Here is a 23,030-nt window from a genome sequence, read left to right as displayed (position 1 = left end):
AAAAAGACTTTCCGTTTTTTCCCCCCCTATGGTAAAAAAGGGAAGGGGAAATTGGGGTTTTTACTGGGACGGGTAAAACTGGTAATTTTTGGAAGTTGCTTTTATCAGGGAGGCTTAGGGAATGGCAATTTTTCCATAGAGCCTGGGGAAAGGGGGAAGGATAAACCCCCTTGTCATAAACTGGGGTTTTCCCTATTCTTTTGTATGGAGGGGGGAATTTTTAAATAAAAGGGCTTTTTTTTTGACAGGGAGTCTTTCCTTTTGGTTGAAATCCTTTTGTAATTGGGGCCAATTTTGACCATAGGGGAAGAAAAACTTTGCCTTTTTTCCCCTCCCTATTTTTTTGGGGATGGGGGAATTTTGGGGTTACTAGGCACAGGTCAACACAGGCCGGCGGAAGTCAGCCTTTCATGAGCGGGCATTCCAAGACGTGGAATTTCTGGGTTTCAAAAAAAATTTTCCCAATTTTTTGGTTTTTATTGATTGCTTCCTACGATTGTTATGGCTAGCCATGCCGATGTTTCGTGTTCCACCTTCCCGAGGGCGGATGAAAGATATGTTAAGTTGGCAGTGGAGGAAAATTTTGTGGAGAAAAAGGTCTACGCTTCATTGGAGAAAAGATTCTTTTTTGGCCTTTGTGGTTAAAGAAGAGGATATTTTGGGTCATCCAGGATTTTCCAAAGGCGGGTGTCTTTTGACGTTACCTTCGTATGCCAAGTCGTCTGCCAGAATTTCCTCATGTTTAGTCTCAGCATAAAAGGACCCCTTTTCGGGAAAGGTATCAAAGTTTCTTTGTTAAAACCCCCCAAGATACCAAGCTTTTGTTTGTACACATGTACAACCCAATTGCCAAATGAAGAGGTTTCTCTTTTTCTCTGAGATTCTCCCGAGTCAGTAAATATTATTGGCAACGCACAAATGAGTTGGGGGGTGGGGAATGCTCGACGAAAATTTGTGTCGTCTTAAAAGCTGACGAGACCGCCCTGGAGGCCAACACACCCACCTGCAAATTTCATGATTGGCCCTAATAAGGGTTATCTTTTTTACAGAGATCAACGAAAATTTTTAGGAAATGTCGATGTATGGGCATGTTCAAGAAGATTGTAACATAGAAATATTTTCGTCATTGTGGGTTAAAGATCATTTTACAGCTGGCTGTGTTCAGAATTTTTTTACATTGTGTGGTAAAAGTGGGCAGTATACCGTGTTTGTCCAATGTCTTATGCAAATAGGACAAAAGCAGCCAGGCAGGTAAATGCTAATGAGTCACTTTTTACCTGCAGAACCTGAGGTGGAGGAGGTGAGGGTTCAGCGCAGCAGAGCAAGGGTTTCTGTTCTACCCCCTGAAGTCCTAGGTTGAGTAAGAAAGTGTGAAACAAAGCCTAGGTCTAATTTTTTTCCCCAGTGTCCGAAACTGGTGTTCCTAAGGCCAAAAAAAAGTAGACAAACCAAAAAGGAAAAAAAAAAAAGCTAAAACCCAACACAGGAATATTAATCAGTTTCCTTCCTCTGGGGAGGCGTATCATCTGCCTGATGAGATGGAGGTTTCACGAGTCATCTGGTGTGCAGTGTTCAGGGGTTAAACACCAGATGGATCTGAGTTTCATGATAATGGCTAAAATGTTTTCCTTTTATGACCCTTATCTTTATGCTCCTGACATTTAAGGAGCCAGTTTTAAAGAGTCCTCAGAGGAGGGCTGCTTTTTTCGATTACGTACAAACAATTGATTTCCATTTTTTATGTCTGCAAGAGTTTCATTTAAATTTTATGCCAAAACTATGATTTATTAAAAACTAATGGAGTTTAGGTTCCTCGGGTTTGGTCAGGTGGTAACTTGGTAAATCTTCAGGTTTTGGGTTATTCTTTTTAAAGGTCATGATTTTAAAATTCAAGCAGTTCATGATATTATACCTGGGAGAGTGGTTTTGGTAAAGTATCCTTTAATGGTATAAGTTTTCAAATTGTGAATGTGTATGCATCACCTGAAAAGGAATTAAGATCTGATCTTTTTGCTACTTTGAATTTGTTCTTACCTGGTTCTGAGCCAATGTTTTTATTGGGTGATTTTAATTGTGTTCTCCCCGGGGAGAAGAGGGCTGGGGGGGCTGTGAACCGAAAAATGGATAAATCAGCTAATTATTTAAAAAACATGGTATCTGATCTAGGTTTTACTGATGTGTGGGCAAAGTGCAATAAAAATCAACCTGGTTACACTTGGACAAATGGGAATGTAAGTTCAAGGAACGATTTTGCCTTTGTGTCGCAGAATTTGGATCCTATTAGTGCTACTTTGGTACAAAAATTTTTTTCTGATCATAATTTATTATTGGTTAAGGTGTCATGCTTGGGAACACAAAAGGTTAATAAAAATTACTGGAAAATGAATGTGTCTTTACTAGATGACCCTGTGGTTATTGAGAATTTTAAAAATAAATATTCTCAGTGGAGAAAACAAAAATCACCACAAGAAAGCTTTATGTGTTGGTGGGAGAAAATAAAGTTAAAAATTTAAAGAATTTTTTTATCTCCTGTGGTAAAGAAAAGCTAAGGAAAGGAGAAGGTATTATTCTGTTTTGAATGCTCGTCTCCAAACTCTATACAATTAAAAGAGGTTGGGATTGATGTTTCAAATGATATTGTCATGGTTAAAAAGGAAATTACCAAATATCTTGATCATAAGGGGAAGGAAATTATCTTTAATAGCCAAATTAAGTCTCTGGATGAAAATGAGAAATGCACACAATTTTTTTTCAAAAAATTGCATTCTGGGAGAAAAAAATTGAATGTTTAAATGGTCAAACCTCCATGGATGGTATACTTAAGGTGGCCCACCGATTTTTACTCAGAGTTATTTAATGAAAAAGTTGTAGATCCGGTGTTTTTCAATGATTGTATAAGAAATATTGAAAGTTTTTTAGATGATTCTGATTGTGACACTTTGTCAAAGGTTTTTACTGAAAAGGAGATCTTAGAGGTCATTAAAAGTGCTACTAGGGAAAAAAACCCAGGTTTGGATGGTATTGCAAGTGAATTTTACATGAAATTTTGGGGAATGTTAAAGGAGGATTTGCTGGGTCTTTTTAGTGAATGTTTTTATGCGAAGGTTTTACCATCATCTTGGAGAAAAAGTGTTGTGGTTCTAATTCATAAAAAAAGGTGATACTTCTGATATTAAAAATTGGGCGCCCAATTTCTTTATTAAATTCTGATTATAAGTTTTTTTGCCTAAATTATTAACAAACAGGTTTATGTTGGCAATTGAAAAAGTAATTCATTATAATCAGGTATGTGGGTGCCCGGAAGGTGTATTTGGGATCATTTGTCCCTAATCCGGGATTATAATATGGTATTCTAATGACCGTAAGCAAAATTTAGCAATTTTATCCTTAGATTTCGAAAAGGCGTATGATCGTGTTTCCCATCAGTTTTTACTTGCAGTGTTAAAGAAAATGGGGTTACCTGATGTTATGTTAAATCAAATCCATGCACTTTATCGTCAAACTGTGTGTGAAATTCAAATAAATGGTAATAGGACACCGTGAAATTCCCCTTTTGAGTGGTGTTAACAGGGATGTCCATTGTTCCCTATCTTATTTATATGTGCATTAGAACCATTGTTATGTGCTTTGAGAAAGATAAAATGGTGAAAGGAGTTCCTCGGTACCGGGTGGTAACGGTGTTCAAATTAAAGTTGTGTCATACATGGACGATGTAACCATTTTCTGTGAAAAGCCGGGCGCAATTCAAAGAGCTCTTTTGTTAACAATTTTATTGTCAAGCATCTGGGTTTAAGCTAAATGTAAATAAATGTGAGTGTTTGGGGATAGGTAATTGGGAAAATGTTAATTGTGAAGTGACAATACAAGACAAAGGAATAAAAATTTTAGGAATTCTTTTTGGTGCAGAAAATGACGGTCAACCTAATTGGGATATTTTACTAGGAAAAATGCAGAAAATATTACAGTATTGGTCACTTAGAGGGCTGACAATGGAAGGGAAAACCTTAATTGTTAAGTCAGTATTAAATATAATGATTTTTCCACCTTCTACTCTAAATATGAAGAGAATAATTAGATTATGTTTCATTTTCCTATGGAATTCTAAGATGGAAAAGTTAAGTCGAATAAAGGTTATTAGAGCAAAAGAAATGGTGGAAAGAATTTTCCTGATTTTGAAAAGATTCCTGTATGTTAAATTTTTTTGTTTTATTTATCGAAATCTTAAAAAATTTGAAATTCAATCTTGTTTTATATCTTATTGTGCTGGAGCTTTCTTTAGAAAATATAAATTATGTACTTTCCCTTTGACAATTCCAGTTTTAATGAATGTTTCCTCCCAATCTTTTAAATCTTTTAAAAATATGTTTTAAGTGATGCCCCTAAGGACTTTTTATCTGACCAAAAGAAATTAACGAAATGGATCCAATCTAAAGAGGATGTTATTATTGTGGACAATTCTTCTGTTGAACAAAGCAAAAGGATTTGGAGAAATGTGTCAGAAAAGCAAATGGAAAATCATCAAAAAGACTTAGCATGGTCAATTGTGCAGAATTGTTTACCCACTAGGTCTTTTCAGTATATGAGGCGCTCGGATACAACCAAAGTGTGTCCTAGAGAAAAGTGTAGATATGAAGAAACTGTTCAACATGTTTTTTGGGATTGTGTTCATGCTAAGTTTGTATGGGGAAAATTGTTTGTTTTATTGTATAATGTTTTTGATGTAAAAAACTTTGATATGAATGATGCATTTTTTGGTACCTTAGAATGCAATAATAAGGATAAAAAACTACGTGCATGGTATACTGTAAACTGCATAAAGGAATCACTGTGGAAAGTTCGTAATATACTTTTGCTTAAACGTGATAACATAACTCCAGAGCAATGTATTGGATTATGTCTAGCAAAAATGTATTTATATTTTCTAAGAGATGTAAAACATTTAGGGAAGACTAATGCTGAATTTCTATGGAGACCTACATCTTGGAATATGTTAGTTTTGTGAAAGAAAAAAAAAATGTTTCTTTTTGTTTGTTTTTTCTGTAAATAAAGTTAAAGAAAGAATTGGGTGATGTCAAATTGTCATAGAGTCTAGGCAAAGGGCTATGTGACTGACAGTTCTTGTGATAGATGGGTGTGGGTCTTCCTATTCTTTTGTATGGAAGGGGCTAATCTATAATAGGCAAAGGGCTTTGACATGAATTGGAAAGTCCTCTTGTGATTGGTCAACTTTGACCGATATGGAAATAAAGGAGACTTGGTGGGTTGTTCTCTCCTTATGGTATAACGGGATAGCGCCAATGTCACATTGTCATAGAGCCTAGGTAAAGGGATATTTTGTGGACGGGCAGTCTTTGACATGGATTGGAAAGTCTTCTTGTGATGGGTCAACTTTTAACGATATGGAAATGAAGGAGACTTGGTTGGTTGTTCTCTCCCTATGGTATTACGGTATAGCGGCAATGGCAAATTGTCATAGAGCCTAGGCAAAGGGTTATGTTGTGCACCGGCAATCTTTGCCATGGATTGGAAAGTCCTTTTATGATTGGTCAACGTTGACTGATATGGAAATGAAGGAGACTTGGTGAGTTGTTCTCTTCCTATGGTATAACGGTATAGCGGCAATGTCAAATTGTCATAGAGTCTAGGCAAAGGGCTATGTGGTTGACAGGCAGTCTTTGACATGGATTGGAAAGTCCTCTTGTGATTGGTCAACTTTGACTGATATTGAAATGAAGAAGATTTGGTCGGTTGTTCTCTCCCTATGGTATTACGGGATAGCGGCATTGTCAAATTGTCATAGAGTCTAGGCAAAGGGCTATGTGGTTGACAGGCAGTCTTTGACATGGATTGGAAAGTCCTCTTGTGATTGGTCAACTTTTACTGATATGGAAATAAAGACGACTTTGTGGGTTGCTCTCTCCCTATGGTATTACAGGATAGCGGCGATGTCAAATGGGCATAGAGCCTAGGCAAAGGGCTATGTTGTCGACAGGCAGTCTTTGACATGAATTGTAAAGTCTTCTTGTGATTGGTCAACTTTGACTGATATGGAAATGAAGGAGACTTGGTGGGTTGTTCTCTCCCTATGGTATTACGGGATAGTGGTGATGTCAAATTGTCATAGAGTCTAGGCAAAGGGCTATGTTGTGGACAGGCAGTCTTTAACATGGATTGGAAAGTCCTTTTGTGATTGGAGACAATCTATTAAGTTCAGTTGTGAGATTAGTCCTCATTAGTATGAGGGAGTAATGGGAGACTTGGTAGAAATGAATCCTGTCTTTATTAGGGATTTGGTATTTTATTGAAAAATCTTTCCATGTGAAAAGAGTTCCAGTCGTCTTGCAAATAATTTATGCCTTTTTCTTTCCAGGTGGTTGAAAATGGTGAATGGAATGAGCTTGGCAAACTCATTTTATATTTTGAAGAGGTAAGTAAGGGGTTATTTGATAATTAGTTTTATAAAGCTTGTGCAGTATCTTCCAGACCATGAATGTATCTCTGTATATTGGATTGAGTTTGATTTCTGTTGATTGAAGCTTCCATGGTAGGTGTATTAAGTATAATATATTTTCCTGAGAATCTGTTTTTAGTTCCAGATTTGGATTTGTATATTTACTATGAGAACCATTCATTAATGTATCGAGTCAATGCTGAAAGATTTATGTCGGTATGTTTTAGAAGTAAGGGCAAATTGATCATTGGATAGATAATTTTAGGAAACGCTAGCATCTTGTCACAAAAAGTTGTAATGCTTTTTATTAAAGCAGGGTAATTCATTGAATATAATCTGTGAAGATCAGATGGTAGATTTATTCCAAGATGTTTTATATATGATTTTGATTTTTCTATCCCAAGGTTGTGTAGTAAATTAATAGAATTATGACCATAAATGTCCATAAATTCAGTTTTTTGTATATTGGTTGAGTAGCCAGAAATTGAACCGTGCTGTATCAGAATGTCAAAAATATTCTGGAGATTATCGTTTGGATTTGTTACTATCAGGAGAAGATCGTCTGCAAAGGCAGTTAATTTGGTTGGAATGTTGTTTATATCCATTCCAGGCAAACTCCTCGAATCCTTCAGGTATCTAAGAAAGGGTTCAAATGACAGATTAAATAGTAAAGGAGAAAGGGGCAACCCTGTCTTGTTCCTTTGCTCATTTTAATTGGTCGAACAGTTTTTTCCAGCTGCTATGACTTGTGTTCTAGGAGAAGAATAAATCAATTTTATAAAATCAAAGAAGGGGCCCATAAATCCAAAAGCCTTAAGTGATTCAAATAGATGATCCCAGTGTATTTTGTGAAAGTCAATTCCGACTAAAGATGCTGGAACCATATTTGATTTGACTGAATAGATGACCTTGATGAGTGTTCTTAAATTCTTAGTGCCAGATCTACCTATAATAAAGCCAGCTTGCTCAGGTGAAATTAGCTTCTGAAGTATTGTAGATAGCCTGTTTGCTATTATCTTTGTTAGGATTTTGAAATCTTGATTAATTACTGATATTGGCCTGTACGAACTGACAAGAGTGGGGTCCTTTCCTTGCTTGTATATTAACTTAGTTAGAGAGTTTAGACTAGAAGGTATTTTATTTTTATTTAGGATGATGTGGTTACGTTTTTATAAAAGGGTCCAGTGAGATCGTTAGGCCCCCCAGCTTTGAATTATTTTAGTGAAGAAATTACATATTTTACCTCCTCTACATATATGGGTGAGTTCAAGTATTCTAAGTCATTTTATGATAATTTTGAGAAATCTATGTTGCTGAAAAATTCTTCTCTCTGTGTTTTATTGGAGTTAGTGTGGGAGTAAAGTTCTTCATAGTATCTTCTAAACTGTTCCACTATCTCCAAGGGATTATGAACTGGTTTTCCTGAATCAGTTTTGATCATATTCAATTGTTTTTGATTGGTCCAGGTTTTAGTTAAAGGGATACTGTCATGGGAAAAAAAATTTTTTTCAAAATGAATCAGTTAATAGTGCTGCTCCAGCAGAATTCTGCACTGGAATCCGTTTCTCACAAGAGCAAACAGATTTTTTTATATTCAATTTTGAAATCTGACATGGGGCTAGACATTTTGTCAATTTCCCAGCTGCCCCATGTCATGTGACTTGTGCTCTGATAAACTTCAATCACTCTTTACTGCTGTACTGCAAGTTGGAGTGATATCACCCCCTCCCTTTTCCCCCCCTAACAGCTTAATAACAGAACAATGGGAAGGTAACCAGATAACAGCTCCCTAACACAAGATAACAGCTGCCTGGTAGATCTAAGAACAGCACTCAATAGTAAAAACCCATGTCCCACTGAGACACATTCAGTTACATTGAGAAGGAAAAACAGCAGCCTGCCAAAAACCATTTCTCTCCTGAAGTGCAGGCACAAGTCACATGACATGGGGCAGCTGGGAAATTGACAAAATGTCTAGCCCCATGTCAGATTTCAAAATTGAATATAAAAAAATCTGTTTGCTCTTTTGAGAAATGGATTTCAGTGCACAATTCTGCTGGAGCAGAACTATTAACTGATTCATTTTGAAAAAATGTTTTTTTCCCATGACAGTATCCCTTTAAGTTTGTCAGAAATGTATTGGATTTGTTACCAAAATTAAAGAGTCTGGCTTTATAATAGTTTTAGTTTATTTTTTCTCTTATGCTTAGCCAGATTTAATTTCTTTCAGTGAGTCTTCAAATTTAATTCGAGTTTCCTTGGTCGGATTGATTTTGAATAAAGTATAAGCTTCACTCGGAAGTTTACTTATTTTTCCAAAATCTTTGTATTTAGTTTCTTTCTAAAACTTCTTTTAAATGCTGTTATCTCCCCTCTTATAAAAGCTTTCCACATGTCCCACTGTAATGTGGGGTTGTCATCATGAATAGCATTATTTAGAATAAATGTTTTCCATTTTTCTTTCAGAAATAGTTTAAAATCTGGCCTAGACACCAAAAAGGATGGAAATCTCCATGGGATGAAGGATTTGGGTAGACCAAAGATCTAATGAAAGTATCAATTGGAGTATGGTCGGATAAAGAGAAAGTTCCAATTTTTGCTTTTGTAACTGGGCTAATTAGGTTAACAGAAATAAATATGTAATCTATTCGTGTTCCAGTACCATGGGAGTGGGAATAAAAGGTAAAAATCTTTTTCTGAAGGATGGAGAGTTCTCCAGATATCATTGAGGTTGGTTTGATGAAGTAGGTCCACCAAATATTTTGATTTAATGTTAGCAAATTTTTGATCAGGGCTACATTTGTCCAACGCCCAGATGTGCGATTCATTAAAGTCACCACCCACTATTAAATTATTTAAATGTAAAGAACATATTCTTTGAACTAGATCTTGGTAAAATCCAAGCTTGTGGTCATTAGGAGCATATATGGAACAGAAAGACCACGGCCTATTATGAATTAATATCTCTATGTGGACAAATCTACCAAAATTATCTTTAGAGGTATTTATCTTTTGATATCGTAAGTATTTTTTTCTACTTTATTTTTCCTTAATTCCTGTAGGATCCTTTTTCTTTTTATTGGAGAGTTGAAGCCATTTATGTTCCATGAGTATATATTAAGATTCGACATTCCTGGAGAGAAATTGATATGATAACTAAATAGTAAACCATTGAAAAGTAAGCCATAGATAAATTATGAGAATTATAAAAGAAAGTGATAGGATCTTGGTTAGTACATAAGACATAAAAATAAAATCAGTTATATATAACATGTGTAATATTGCAACCACAAAATGTAATACACAACATAACAATTATAATACTTAGGCTGTTAACTTTGCTTTTTTCCTAGAGTATCCTAGAAACTAAATACATTTAGTATTCAACCAATACAGTCCCAATCCCTTTAAAGAATTTTTCAGTTTTGATAAGTAAGGTCAAAGGCTTGTATTTTGAATAAGTCAGCTTATTAAATAACCATATCTGAATTTTCAGATGCAATGCTTCTTGTAGTGTGGGGAGATCTTGATCTTTGGTGTCCACTATTGGAGTTACTGTCCCTCTTTTTAAAAGGACAGACCTTTCTGTGTATGTTTGATGGGTATTTTTGGTTTTGGTTAAAAATAGAAGAGATTTTTTGTGTAGATCATTGAGTATCAGTGTTTCTTGTGCTGTTGTTGTATTGATCCCTAGTTTTGGTAGAAAGAGACTCCAGATTGGCCACAAACTGCTCTGCTTCTTTGAAATCATCAAAAGTATGTGTGCCTGTAGGTAGGAACATTTTTAGGATTGCTGGATATAGCATAGCAAATTTAATTTCAGATTTAAACAAAATTTGGGAAGTATTTGAAAAGTTCTGTCTGTTTTTGGACAGTGTAGCAGAAAAATCTTGAAACATTAGGATATTTTTATTTTCCAGAAATAAGGTTTTAGATTTTGTATATGCTTGCAGAATTTTGTGTTTATCTGCGTAGTCCAGAAACCTTACAATGACTGTTGTAGGTTTATGAATATTGTTGTCAGAAAATGGGCCAATTCTGTGAGCTCTCTCAATTTTTACTGAAGGAATGTCATTTTGTATACCTAGCTCTGGAGGAAGCCATTGAGATATTATTTGCGCAAGAAACTCCTGATTGTGGGTTTCACGTATTCCTATAAAGCGTAAATTATTCCTCCTAGATCTGTTTTCTAGGTCTTCTGCTTTTGTTTCTATTTCAGCAACTCTTTTTTGCAGAAGGAAAATCTTTGTATTGAATTATCCTCAATAGGGGAGATTCTCTCTTCTATTTCTGATATTTGGGCATTGTGTGAGGAGAGTTGTTCTGACAGTTTATTTATGTCAGTAGGGTTAATTAAACTGGCTACTTCTGAGGCTATTTGTTCTTAATTAAAGTCACTTTGTGATACATTGTGTGAGATGAGGAGAAGGGTACTTGCTCTGTATTTTGAGTTCCGGTCGCCATATTTGAAACTGTGTGAGGAGCGTCCTATTTCCCCTTGACTGAATTATGGTTAGTGGTTTTTGGCTGCTTATGCTTCTTGGGTGAGTCTTTTGCCGTGTACGATGTTTATTAATTGGGATTCACCGCTTTCTGTAAGGATACACTGGTGCTGTGTGGGAGAGCAATGGAGGGCTTTATTGTGCGTCTATTTTACTCAGACGCCATACCGGAAGTATTTATACTTATTCAGTAAGATGAGATAATCAATATTAAACCAAGAAGTGAACGAGTTCAAAGGAATATATACTCCTAAACATGCACATAGGAATAGCTTTCCCTTTCCTTAGAAATACCTGGCTTTATATTAAGAAAACAATAGTGAAAGAGATGTATCCCCAGAGGATAGATTCCTTCAAACTAAAGATTAATAATCTAACATTAATGACATGACCCTTTCTTTATTCAGCTCAAATGAAAATAATATATTGGTCTGTTTCTTTTTTTTTTGAAGATACATTGTTTTTAAAATAATCTATTTTTCAATAAGTGGCGCCCATTAACTGAGTTTCTTATGTGGATACAGTGGGGACACTGAGGACTGAGCACCAGGCCAACGACACATTGGTGAGCTGGACTGGTCTCCTACGGTTTTTGTTTTACCAATATTAAATATACATTTTTGTTTTCGAAGTAAGGATGACATATACGGATAATATGGAAAGGTATATTAGATAAAGAAAAATTAAATAATGAAGAATTTGATCATTCATATTAAAGAAACGTGAAAATATACATGATCATCATGAAATAAGCGTATTACCTGTTGGGACTCCATGCTAATAGTAGGCCTGCTATTTAGATAACTAGGGCCCAATGTATCTCATTCATGTTCAGTTCTATTTGACATAATTAAAGGGGATCGTTGCCAGAGGGAAAAGGGAGGGGGCAGAAGGGAAAGGAGGAAAATAGAATGGTTAAAACAAAAGAAAATGTTTGAGAACACAAACGAAAAAACATAGACAAGCATAAAATAGGGAAGCTTAAGAAAAAATGTAAAAGGGCAAAAGCATGGGGCAAGGGATGAAGGAATCAGCAAAAAAGAAGAGTGAGCATAACATTTAAGTAATGGAAGCAATTCCATGTATAATACCACTCAGAATTCATAGTAGAATGTCACAGAGGCAATTCCATGTATAATAACCCCCAGAATTCATAGTAGGATGTCAAAGTGGCAATTACATGTATAATACCCCCCCTGAATTCCTAGAAGGACGGCACAGTGGCAATTCTATGTATAATACCCCCCAGAATTCATAGTAGAATATCACTGTGGCAAGTACATGTATAATACCCCCCCCCCTAAATTCATAATAGAATGGCACAGTGGAAGTTACATATATAATACCCCCCAGAATTCATAGTAGAATGACACAGTGACAATTACATGCATAATACCCCCCAGAATTCATAGTAGAATGAATGAGATAAGGAGGAAAGAGTTAAGGCTAAAGTTCTCACCAGTCTTCTCCTTCCTGGGGGGGTGGGGGGGATATGAAAAGTAAACAGCCTCACAATCATCCATTTCTGCAGAGCCCAGCATGAAAATTCTTTCCGCACCCCATTAACATGACCCCATGTGTGGGTGGGAAGCTTAAATAAGCAAATCAGTAATATGAGATGTTCCTCTTGCTGCCTACTTGCTCTCTCCACATGCCAGAAACCCCAATGCGCTGCTGTGGGCGACATTACCCCCACATTCCCTGATGCTCCCCACGTTAGTAAGTGAAACATTTGCCCTTCAGTGTCCCCTGATCATACTCACTACACTTTTACCAGTCACGTTAGTCTCTCTAACTCTTGGCCAGAGCAATGCGTCTACCAGCAAAGTTATTGGACATGAGCATTGGCTTTTCTGTGCATTGTGGGACCTGTAGTCCTGCACCTTCCTCGCTCCTTCACCTGATACCTCACTCTCATTTTACCCAACCAGGGCTGTCACTAGAGGAGAGGGACAAACCAGCTGCTGTGGAGCAGGAATAGTAATAGCAAATGGAATCAGACACAAGGTCCAGTGGTTGGTCTTAAACAAACTTTTTTAAAAACACCAAAAAATTGAACTTTTCCGTGCTGCAGATGGAACCATTGCAGTAATGTATTAAAAGGCAATTGTGTATATCATCCTCTAAAGGGGACGCGTATCCCAATTAGCGGATTCTATACGTCTGCTTCCACATATGTAGTTTATAGTATAAAATGTGGTAAAACTTATGTAGGAAAAACGATACGTTGCATAAGAGATAGACTTACAGAACATAAGTCAGCGATTAGAAATAAACTTAATCAACCAATTGCAAAACATTTGAATGAAAATGGCCACACAATTAGTCAATTGCGGTTGCAGATCTTACATTCAGTTCCCAGGAGGAGACGTGGGGGAGACCGTGACAAGGAGTTGTTGATAAAGAGACTGGGAATCATGTCACCACATGGTCTGAATCACAAATATGATCTGACTCCTTTTTTATTCAAATAAATACAAATAAATATTTTTAAATATCATTTTTATGTTTTACAGGTTTCTTTCAAACATGTTGTCATGTCGACCCGGGAATTGTCAGAATCCAGATAAGTCTTTTCGCTATGGACACATTGTGTATATATATTCGACTAAAGATTGTATCCAAAACTCATGTTTGAATTGAAACAATGTTAATATTGTGTAATATTATGTGACAACACCAGGGGGCATTGCACCTCAGGCTATTTAAGGTCATGTGTATTGTGGGTTTTTTATGCTTGAGAAAGAGTGGAGTGTCACTCAAAACATTGCACAATGTTGCCGGACTTCCATGCAAATTGTAAAAACAATAGAGCACATGGAAGAGCAAGGCTGTTTGTCTTAAGTCAACCATTTGGTTAAAGTTCGTCCGGGAGAATCAATATAATCTATATAATATAATCAGCTGAGCGACGGTGGAGAAAGTCACGAACTGATCCTGACTTCATCCACTTCAAATTCATGCTCTCCTGTTATAACCGAGCTCTATCATTAGCCAAAGAACATTACTTCTCTTATCTAATATCTACTATGTCCTCCAAACCACAGCAGCTGTTTGCCACATTTAACTCACTCCTATGCCCCCTCCACCTCCTCCACCTATTAATGTTACCGCCCAAGACCTTGCTCATTTCTTTAATGAAAAAATCGATCTCATTAGGCTGAGCATACCGTCCGACAACAATCTCAGACCAACGTGGAGTCCACTCACATCTACTTTGCACTCCTTCACTGCTGCAACTCTAGATGAAGTTAGCAAACTTCTAGCCTGCTCAAAACCCACCACCTGCTCCCTTGACCCCATACCCTCTCGCCTTCTACACCCAATCTCTGATACACTCTCCTGCACTTACCCACCTATTCAATCTTTCACTCTCTACTGGTACCTTTCCATCATTATACAAACAAGCACTAATCACTCCTATCCTCAAAAACCTTCCCTTGATCCCAGCTCTCCCACTAACTATCGACCGGTCTCCCTTCTTCCATTCGCATCCAAATTACTAGAAAGGCTTGTTTACAAACGATTGATCCAGCATCTCACTCACAACTCCCTCCTCGACCCCTTGCAATCTGGCTTCCGCCCATCACACTCAACTGAAACTGCCCTCACCAAAGTAACCAATGATCTTCTATTGGCAAAGTCTAAAGGTCATTATTCCATTCTAATCCTTCTAGATCTCTCTGCAGCCTTTGACACAGTTGACCACACACTCCTCCTTGACATTCTACACTCATTTGGCATTCGGGACACTGCTCTTTCATGGTTTACATCTTATCTGTCTGACCGTTCCTTTAAAGTTTCCTTCTCTAACTCTACTTCTACTACTTTCCCACTCTCTGTTGGAGTTCCTCAAGGCTCTGTTCTTGGCCCCCTGCTGTTCTCGCTCTATACAACTTCACTAGGAAAACTCATTCAGTCATTTGGACTTCAGTATCACCTTTATGCTGATGATACCCAACTCTACTTGTCTACTCCTGATCTTTCTAATTCTGTCCTTTCCCAAGTCACAGACTGTCTCTCTGCTGTCTCCTCCTGGATGTCACAGCGCCACCTGAAACTGAACCTTTCTAAAACAGAACTCATCATATTTCCTCCAAGATCTTCCCCTGTCCCTCAGATATCACTCACCATAAACAACACCACCTTTCATTCCACCACACAGGCTGCCTAAGAGTTATCTTAGACTCTCATCTGTCTTTTTCACCGCACATTCAAACACTTGCAAAATCTTGTCGTATTCAACTGCAGAACATTGCTCGAATACGACCCTATCTCAGTTCAGAATCAACTAAAACACTGATTCAGTCTCTCTTCATCTCCCGCCTTGATTACTGCAACTTACTCCTCACAGGTATTCCAACAAGTCACCTTTCACAACTCCAATCTGTTCTAAACGCGGCCGCTAGACTCATTCATCTATCTCACCGCTCAACATCAGCTGCTCCCATATGTATGTCCCTTCACTGGCTCCCAATCTCTTCTAGAATCAAATTCAAATTACTTACACTCACATTCAAGGCCCTTAATAATGAAACCCCTCCCTATATTTCATCTCTAATCTCCAAATACTCTCCTTCACGAAACCTACGCTCTGCTTCTGATCTTCCCTCACTTCTCCTCTGATCACTTCTGCCCATTCTCACCTACAAGACTTCTCTCTATTCTTCTACCCATTCTGATCTACAAAACTTCTCTCTGATCACTTCTGCCCATTCTCACCTACAAGACTTCTCTCTATTCTTCTACCCATTCTGATCTACAAAACTTCTCTCTGATCACTTCTGCCCATTCTCACCTACAAGACTTCTCTCTATTCTTCTACCCATTCTGATCTACAAAACTTCTCTCTGATCACCTCTGCCCATTCTCACCTACAAGACTTCTCTCAGGCTTCTGCTTCTCTCTGGAACTCTCTGCCACAAGCTGTCAGACTTTCTCCTTCTTTCCAAACTTTCAAGCGCTCCTTAAAGACCCACCTGTATAAAGAGGCTTATTCACTGTACCTTAATTAATCATTGCTGTATTAAAAATGACAAAGTGTTTATATAATCCGAATGTCTCAATTGTACCCTAACCTTTTAGTTTGTAAACTCTAATCTCTAGGTCCTTCTAACCCTATTGTACTCTGTAGTCCTTGTTTGTTATCCACCATTTATTCCCTGTTTGCTATAACTGCAGTAAAGCACTGCGTATCTTGACAGCGCTATAAAAATAAATGATGATGATAATGATGATGATGATCCAAAACTCATGTTTGAATTGAAACAATGTAAATATTGTGTAATATTATGTGACAACACCAGGATGCATTGCACCTTTAAGGTCATGTGTATTGTGGGTTTTTTATGCTTGAGAAAGAGTGGAGTGTCACTCGAAACGTTGCACAATGTTGCTGTACTTCCATGCAAATATTTGCAATCATTAAAGGCGGTTTTATTGAAAAACCTTGGAGTGCTGTTAATGGATATATACTACTAAGAAAGGAGCCTTTGTGAACAGGCTTATGAACGCCTTAAAGAAACTTGGGCCGAGAGAGTAAGTGCAGTTTCATTGGTTTTGCTTTCATCAGACACAAGCACTCAGAAGCCATCATCTTTTATTCTGTAGAATAGCTTAGGCTGTCTGTGATGCTGAGGCTTATAGTTCAGCTAGGCCTGCTGTGCAGTGGCATAAAGAAGGCAATGCAGGGCCCTTCAGGATGTGGAGCCCCCTCGCATTGGGGGTCTGTGGGGGCCTTAATTAAACCACTGTGAAGTGATTCCAAATGCCACTATGAGCGTCTTTATAGGAATGGATCTTCTTTTTTGTAGGGCTTTGGGCTAAAACATATGGTTTAACATTTTAGCCTTATTCCTTATTAAGGCTTAATTTCCTGATTAATTTAAGTTTTTATTTATAGTCCAGACAACCCCAAAGAAGGAACTTACCATCCAATAGAATATTTTCTGCTTTGTTTGAACATTTGCACAATATAACACAACCATTTGTCCCCTCTTTTCCAACTCACAATGCCTATTTTAGACCCGTTCCTAAACAATAGTGATTGACTTTAATGCGGTTGGCGTGAGAAAAAAACTTGAATGAAAACGGCCATTGCATTTCGACAAAAAAGTCGAAGAGACAAAAACACCTACACAAGAAAAATTCACATTGAATTTGGAGTGAGATAAAAAATTGTTGTGTGTAAAAGATCTGTCCCATAGTGACTTCATTGTGTTTTGCTCATTTTTCACTTTAACACAAATTCACAAAGTCTAGAAATTTTTTTGGCAATGTGAAAGGGGACAGATTTGCTTTTCACTACTTTAACACTACACCAACTTCCCTATAGCTAAATATAGGAAAATCTTCCCATGTGCCTATATAACTTTTATCTGTAGGATGATCACTGGAAGCTGATCTGAACCTGCTCATAGGCCTGGCCAGTACCTTCTGGGAACCTAAATACACCTGTCATAGAAGGGCTATATTTGGGCTATACAAGGTGTAGGACCAAGGCCCCCTCGAAACTGTTTCATTTTAGAACATTTCATCCTTTTAAGTAGATGAATAATTAGAAAACATTTCATTTTTAAGAAAAACATTAAGAGAAACCCAAGTTCAGGCAAGAGCTGCTGTATTGGTGAGTATATGGCGTTCGGAATGAGTTGTAAAATATAGGGGGCACCAATAACAGCACTTATATTATTTTATAATATTTCTGAGATTCACACACCAGATAAATATTATTTGTCCCATAAGAAATAAATCACCAGAACCTGAGACTGAATTGCTGATCAGAGAAGGAAACTTTATTTATCCAGTGCGGAGCAGAGAATCTTCACTGTTAGCACAATATGTTAAAGAGCCATTACATTTGCAGCAGATGATACAGTTTGAAAAAAAAAATTGATTATAATCTAATTCACAGAATATCACAGATTATTTTTGAATGTGTTCCAACTATTGTGATTGGTTATTAGGATACACAAATCACTTTTTTCTTTAAAGATATATTGCAATGATGGTGAAGCAAGTACTTGATCAACCATATGAGCAGAGTAAATGTAATGCATAGTAAAATGTATGTAAGTGAGAAATCATTGGAGCTACAGGAACTTTCATAGCATATCATTTGTTATAGCATTAGAATATATTTAAGCAGAGATATTTAGAACATTTCTATGTTGGTCATTATCCAGATCAGCAATGGAAGAATCTCAACTGAGGTTACTTTGTTCCAGCATAGATGGATTTAAAAGACTGGAAGAATTCTTCTCTCTTCATTTCCAAATGACCCTGAGGATCAATGGATTTGTTGAAATCATGGGAGATCTGGGCAAAGCTGTGGGCAGCTCTGTGGCACAGATACATTGGCACAAACACAAGGAATTCATTTGGGAATGGGAAGTCGCTGTGTAACTTGGAGCTGATTTCTACTCTGATCAAACTGGAGACCTCCTCATAGTAACTGGTCTCATTCTCCTTTTTCTCTTCTCTCTTCCTATCAGTGAATTCCTTCACTCGCTTCTCTATACCCTGTGTCACCTTTTCTACCTTTATTTTCTCATCAGCTGAAAGTTTCTCAGATTTTGTGGACAAATATTCAGTGAATTTCTCAGGCAAGTTTGCCCATAGAGAAGAGTTGCTGATGAGACTGGCAGCATTGGATCCTGCCTTGAATTCCTTTAATTTCTCCTGATAAACCCATGGGGCAGGGACAAGGATTTTACCCTTAAACCCACAGGATTCCCATAGACCACTGAATTCTTCCTGTAACTTCTCCTCACTTAATTCTTTCCCTTGTAAAGTCAGAGCCAACTCCCTGCTTCTGCCCAATACTTCCTCTTCCCATTGCTCTCCTTTTATCTCAGTCCCATGGCAGGACTTTCCGTCAGCTTGCTCATGACTAAAATACACTTCCAGGTCTTCAATAATTGCCACATATTTCCCTTCCAATGTTTTAGTAAGAAGTTTTCTTCCAGTTGCCTTTATATCTTCTGTTACAGTGTGAATATCACCAGGGGGCAACGATGCAGATTTCATGCGACGCATTATGTTAACATTACTTCCTGTAATATAAAGACATAGAGTATAAATGAATTATAATCAATTGCATTACTGCTCCTCACCCACAAGATCAGTTTCACTCATTCTAACAGTTCTTCCTCAGCCACTAGAGTTATAGTATCAATAGTTCATTGGCACAATATTAAAGGGATTCTGTTATGATTTGTATGGTTTACTTTTAATTTCTAAAATACACTGTTTACATTGCAAATAATATACTCTATGATTCTTGAACCAATAACAGTAATATTGATGTGGAGGAGACATCTCAGTGCTTTGTGCCTGATTCTGAGCTATGAGAAGGGTCAGCACTTCAGGATAAAACGACTTTGAGACAGTTACTGTTTCTCCCTTTCTCATTGTATTGTAACACAACCCAAGTCATGCTCCCTATCCCCAGCTAGTTGGAAGAAATGAGAACAGCACCCAAGCAGGAAAAAGCAAAAGGTATCAGGGAGCTGCTGTCTGGTTAGCAACCCATTGTTCTATTGATAGACTGCTGATGATGGGCTACCAGAGGGGGGGGGGTGCGGTGAGGGGGTGATATTACTCCAACTTGCAGTACAGCAGTAAAGAGAGACTGAAGTTTATCAGAGCACAAGTCGTATGACTGGGGGCACCTGGGAAATGGACATCATGTCTAGCCACATTTTAGATTTTAAAATTAAATCTAAAAAAAAGTTGGCTCTTTTAAAAGAATGGATTTCAGTGCAGCACTATTAACTAATGAGTTTTGATAAAAAAATGTTTTCCTGTGATAGTATCCCTTTAAGGAGCTGGCCATAAGCAATAGATTTTCTGTGGGTCCCGACTACATGAGGGGCAGGAGTGGCTCACACCCTACATGTGAATTTGCTAATTACCTTTTTGCAACATATTTGTCCTGCCACTAAAACTGTACATTCCTCATAAATAAAACAATCACCCACTGTACCCACTTCTTATCCCCCACAGATCACAGACCAGAGCACTTTCACATTGACTATCCACTCACTTTACTCAAATTACTCCTCACTCTCCTCCTCCCTGCGGCTTCTCTCTCTACATGTGTCAGAGTCACTTAACTCTAATCCATTGTCTAGGGAAAGGAATCATACGCCAATTCATGTAACATAACTGTCAATCAAAATCAAAGTCTTTCAGGGTTCCCATAACCACAGGATGATGACCCAGAAAACAACTTGAAACTGTTTATTTTTGCAAAGTTGTCACTTCGTATCCCACAAACTATATGTTGCTTTAAAAATAGGTGTGGACAACATAGGCAGTTCTTTCCATCCCTCCACTTTATTTTATCCACTTTGATAGCTGCATTAAGAAACTCTAAATACATAAAACAGATTACATCAGAAGTGAACTGAAGGAGAAAACTGAAAGGGAACATAAGGTAGTGATACTTTACAGAAAGGGGGATAGATACAGGGAACAGACTCCCAGCAGAGGTGGTAGGACTAATACAGTAAAGGAATAGGAGGAGAGTGAAAGGGGGATAGATACAGGGAACAGACTCCCAGCAGAGGTGGTAGGACTAATACAGTAAAGGAATAGGAGGAGAGTGAAAGGGAACATAAGGAAGTGATACTTTACAGAAAGGGGGATAGATACAGGGAACAGACTCCCAGCAGAGGTGGTAGGACTAATACAGTAAAGGAATAGGAGGGAGAGTGAAAGGGAACATAAGGAAGTGATACTTTACACAAAGGGGGATAGATACAGGGAACAGACTCCCAGCAGGGGTGGTGGGACTAATACAGTAAAGGAATAGGAGAGTGAAAGGGAACACTTACCTGAGATGTTACCAATAGATATATTGCCTCCCATTTTCACTTTTCCAATGTGTTTCTTCTTAGAGATCTGGTCCTTTCAGCAGTAAATCTGCGCCACTCGAATTAAAGAAAATATAAAAGTATTAAAAAGTGGAGTAAAGAAACAACATAGTTCAAGTCTCCTCTAGGGAAACCTATAGACCGTCCTTATCTCCTGTATGTATGTGAGAATTAGACAATTAGAATGCTAGAGATGGGTTAGAACGTTCGATTTGGAGGGGTGAAACCATTAGAGGAAAAGGGGTAATGTAGATGGTCAGATGAGAATAGAAAACTAGAGTGATGTAGAATAAAGAGTTACAAGAAGGAGGATACAGATTATAGTGTTAGAATAATAAAAGACTTCTTTGGCTACAGGAGAAGTTTAGGAAAGTTTAGTTAGTATAGTAAGGATGAGAATTTTTTTTTTACCATGCATAGATTTGCGGCAAAATTTCGCATTTCGCCATATGTTTTGTGAAACTGCAATAAAAATAAGTCCATTCACTTCAATGCATTTGGAATGAGAAAAAAATGCCCATTGACTTTAATGCATTTGGAGAAAAAAGTTGTCCATAGACTCTAATAGATTTTGCCGCATAAAGTCACTGCATATAAATTTTTGGCTGCTTCCCAAGTTTTTCAGCAATTTTGAGAATTTTTTGGCAAAACGAGGCAAATTTGCCCATCACTAGTAAAGACTTAGGGGTTTATGTAATAAAAGGTACTGAAGTTTGCCCGGGAGCAGTAACCCATAACAACCAATCAGCAGGTAGTATTTACTGGTCACCTTTTTAAAAGCAAAACATCTTATTGGTTGCTTTGAGTTATTGCTCCTGGGCAAACTTAGTGACTTTTGCTACATATCGGGGATAAAGTTAAATGAGAAAGGAGAATGAGAAGGAGAAGGGTAGATACCCTGAAGATCAATCTGGATTCTTAGAAAAGTATAATATTATGTAAAAAGATTGAAGAAAGAAATACTAACACACATACAGTAGGTGAACATCTTGATGATTTTAACAAAATGTTAGAAGTAAAAATTGCAAGTTTTCGGAGCACACATGCCCCTATATTTTTCCTGACGAAGGGGCCTGTGTGCTCTGAAAACTTGCAATTTTTACTTATGCAATTAGCCAATAAAAGGTATCACTCAAACTGAACACGGTACAACTAAAACTGAGAAAATGTTAGAAAAAGAAGAACAGACAAAGAGAAGTGTAAGAGATGAATAGATATAGACACAAGAGTATCAGTATTAGTACTCAGAGGAGCTTGTGTAGAGGTTTAGAAAGGTTTAGAAAGGTTGGTATTTAGGTTCTTACCAGTTCTGATCCAATATGTCCTTTTCAGCCTGGGCACCAGCCACCAACCTCTTGAGGCTTCACTCGATCCTTCCCAGAAGTAATTAGTGCTAGAAAGTTTAGCAGTGGGCAGAGTAAGGAACAGAGCAGATTTTAGCTCCTTTTATACCAGACGAAGACAATTAGTCAGCAGCTACAAGGAAATCACAATTCAGTAGAAAGTGACTCAATATTTACCCAGATTAAAGTTTAGGAATGATGACATATCAAGTCAATATCAGATCTGATGTTATGTGAGGAATTCCCTGGTTTCGAACAAGTGACCTGTTGTGTTCCAAGCACTGCTATTCCTGCTTGAGCCATAGGAGGTCTTGTGGTGATGGCCTGGCTCTGATAAGGTGACTGTTGCTTTGCTGACTCCAGGTCAGCCTTTCTCAGTACACTACCCCAATCCAGCTGAGAGCAATTACTCATTTGAGGGCTATAGACGAGGTTTTGTTCTAACAATCTCCACCTGTGTAGCTGCTCACTTTTCTTATTAGGTCACACCAGCCGGACCAAATGTATTAGTTTAAACTATAAGGTATAGGATGGAACACACGATCCGCAGACTCTGCAGCAAAAGTTTTTATTGATCATAACATGTTTTGGATCATCATGGAACCTTTTTGCAAGTGAAAAAGGATCCATGCTAATCCAGAACATGTTGTGATCAATAAAAACTTTTACAGCAGAGTCTGCGGATTGTGTGCTCCATCCTATACCTTATCATTTGAGGGCTACTTAAGACTAATTCCCCAACACCCTGTGCTGGATTATTGGCCCTACTGCTAACTGAAAGCCTTGTGACCTTGATATCCTGATCATGTTCCTGAACCTGTTTTGGTTTCTTCTCTTGTTCCTGAAATCCTGTACC

General features: G+C 37.6%; 1 protein-coding gene across 2 annotated transcripts; it reads right to left on the bottom strand.

The window, feature by feature from the left end:
* Nucleotides 1–17,721: 17,721 nt before the first annotated feature.
* LOC108704225 lies at nucleotides 17,722–22,279 on the bottom strand. Of its 2 annotated transcripts, none has more exons than XM_018240686.2 (3): nucleotides 22,136–22,279; nucleotides 20,793–20,888; nucleotides 17,722–19,007 (listed from the first exon to the last, which is right to left on the bottom strand). In XM_018240686.2, exons 2-3 carry the CDS (start codon nucleotides 20,824–20,826, stop codon nucleotides 18,166–18,168), a joined length of 876 nt encoding a protein of 291 aa, XP_018096175.1. In that variant the 5' UTR covers nucleotides 20,827–20,888; nucleotides 22,136–22,279; the 3' UTR covers nucleotides 17,722–18,165. The 2 variants fall into 2 exon arrangements, with proteins under 2 accessions (XP_018096175.1, XP_041434558.1); XM_041578624.1 differs by having other exon boundaries at nucleotides 20,793–20,880.
* Between the last annotated feature and the right edge of the window lie 751 nt (nucleotides 22,280–23,030).

This window comes from Xenopus laevis, chromosome 9_10S (genome assembly GCF_017654675.1).
Source record: "Xenopus laevis strain J_2021 chromosome 9_10S, Xenopus_laevis_v10.1, whole genome shotgun sequence".
NCBI classification, from domain to species: Eukaryota; Metazoa; Chordata; class Amphibia; order Anura; family Pipidae; genus Xenopus; species Xenopus laevis.
Note: the sequence above shows the minus strand (reverse complement) of the source record. Positions and strands in the feature narration are given on the sequence as shown.

Coding starts and splice junctions, on each gene's coding strand:
- LOC108704225 (XM_018240686.2), bottom strand. CDS start 20,826: ATGGGAGGCAATATATCTATTGGTAACATCTCAG. Junction 19,008..20,792: donor ATCTATTGGTAACATCTCAG/GTAAGTGTTCCC, acceptor TTTATATTACAG/GAAGTAATGTTAACATAATG.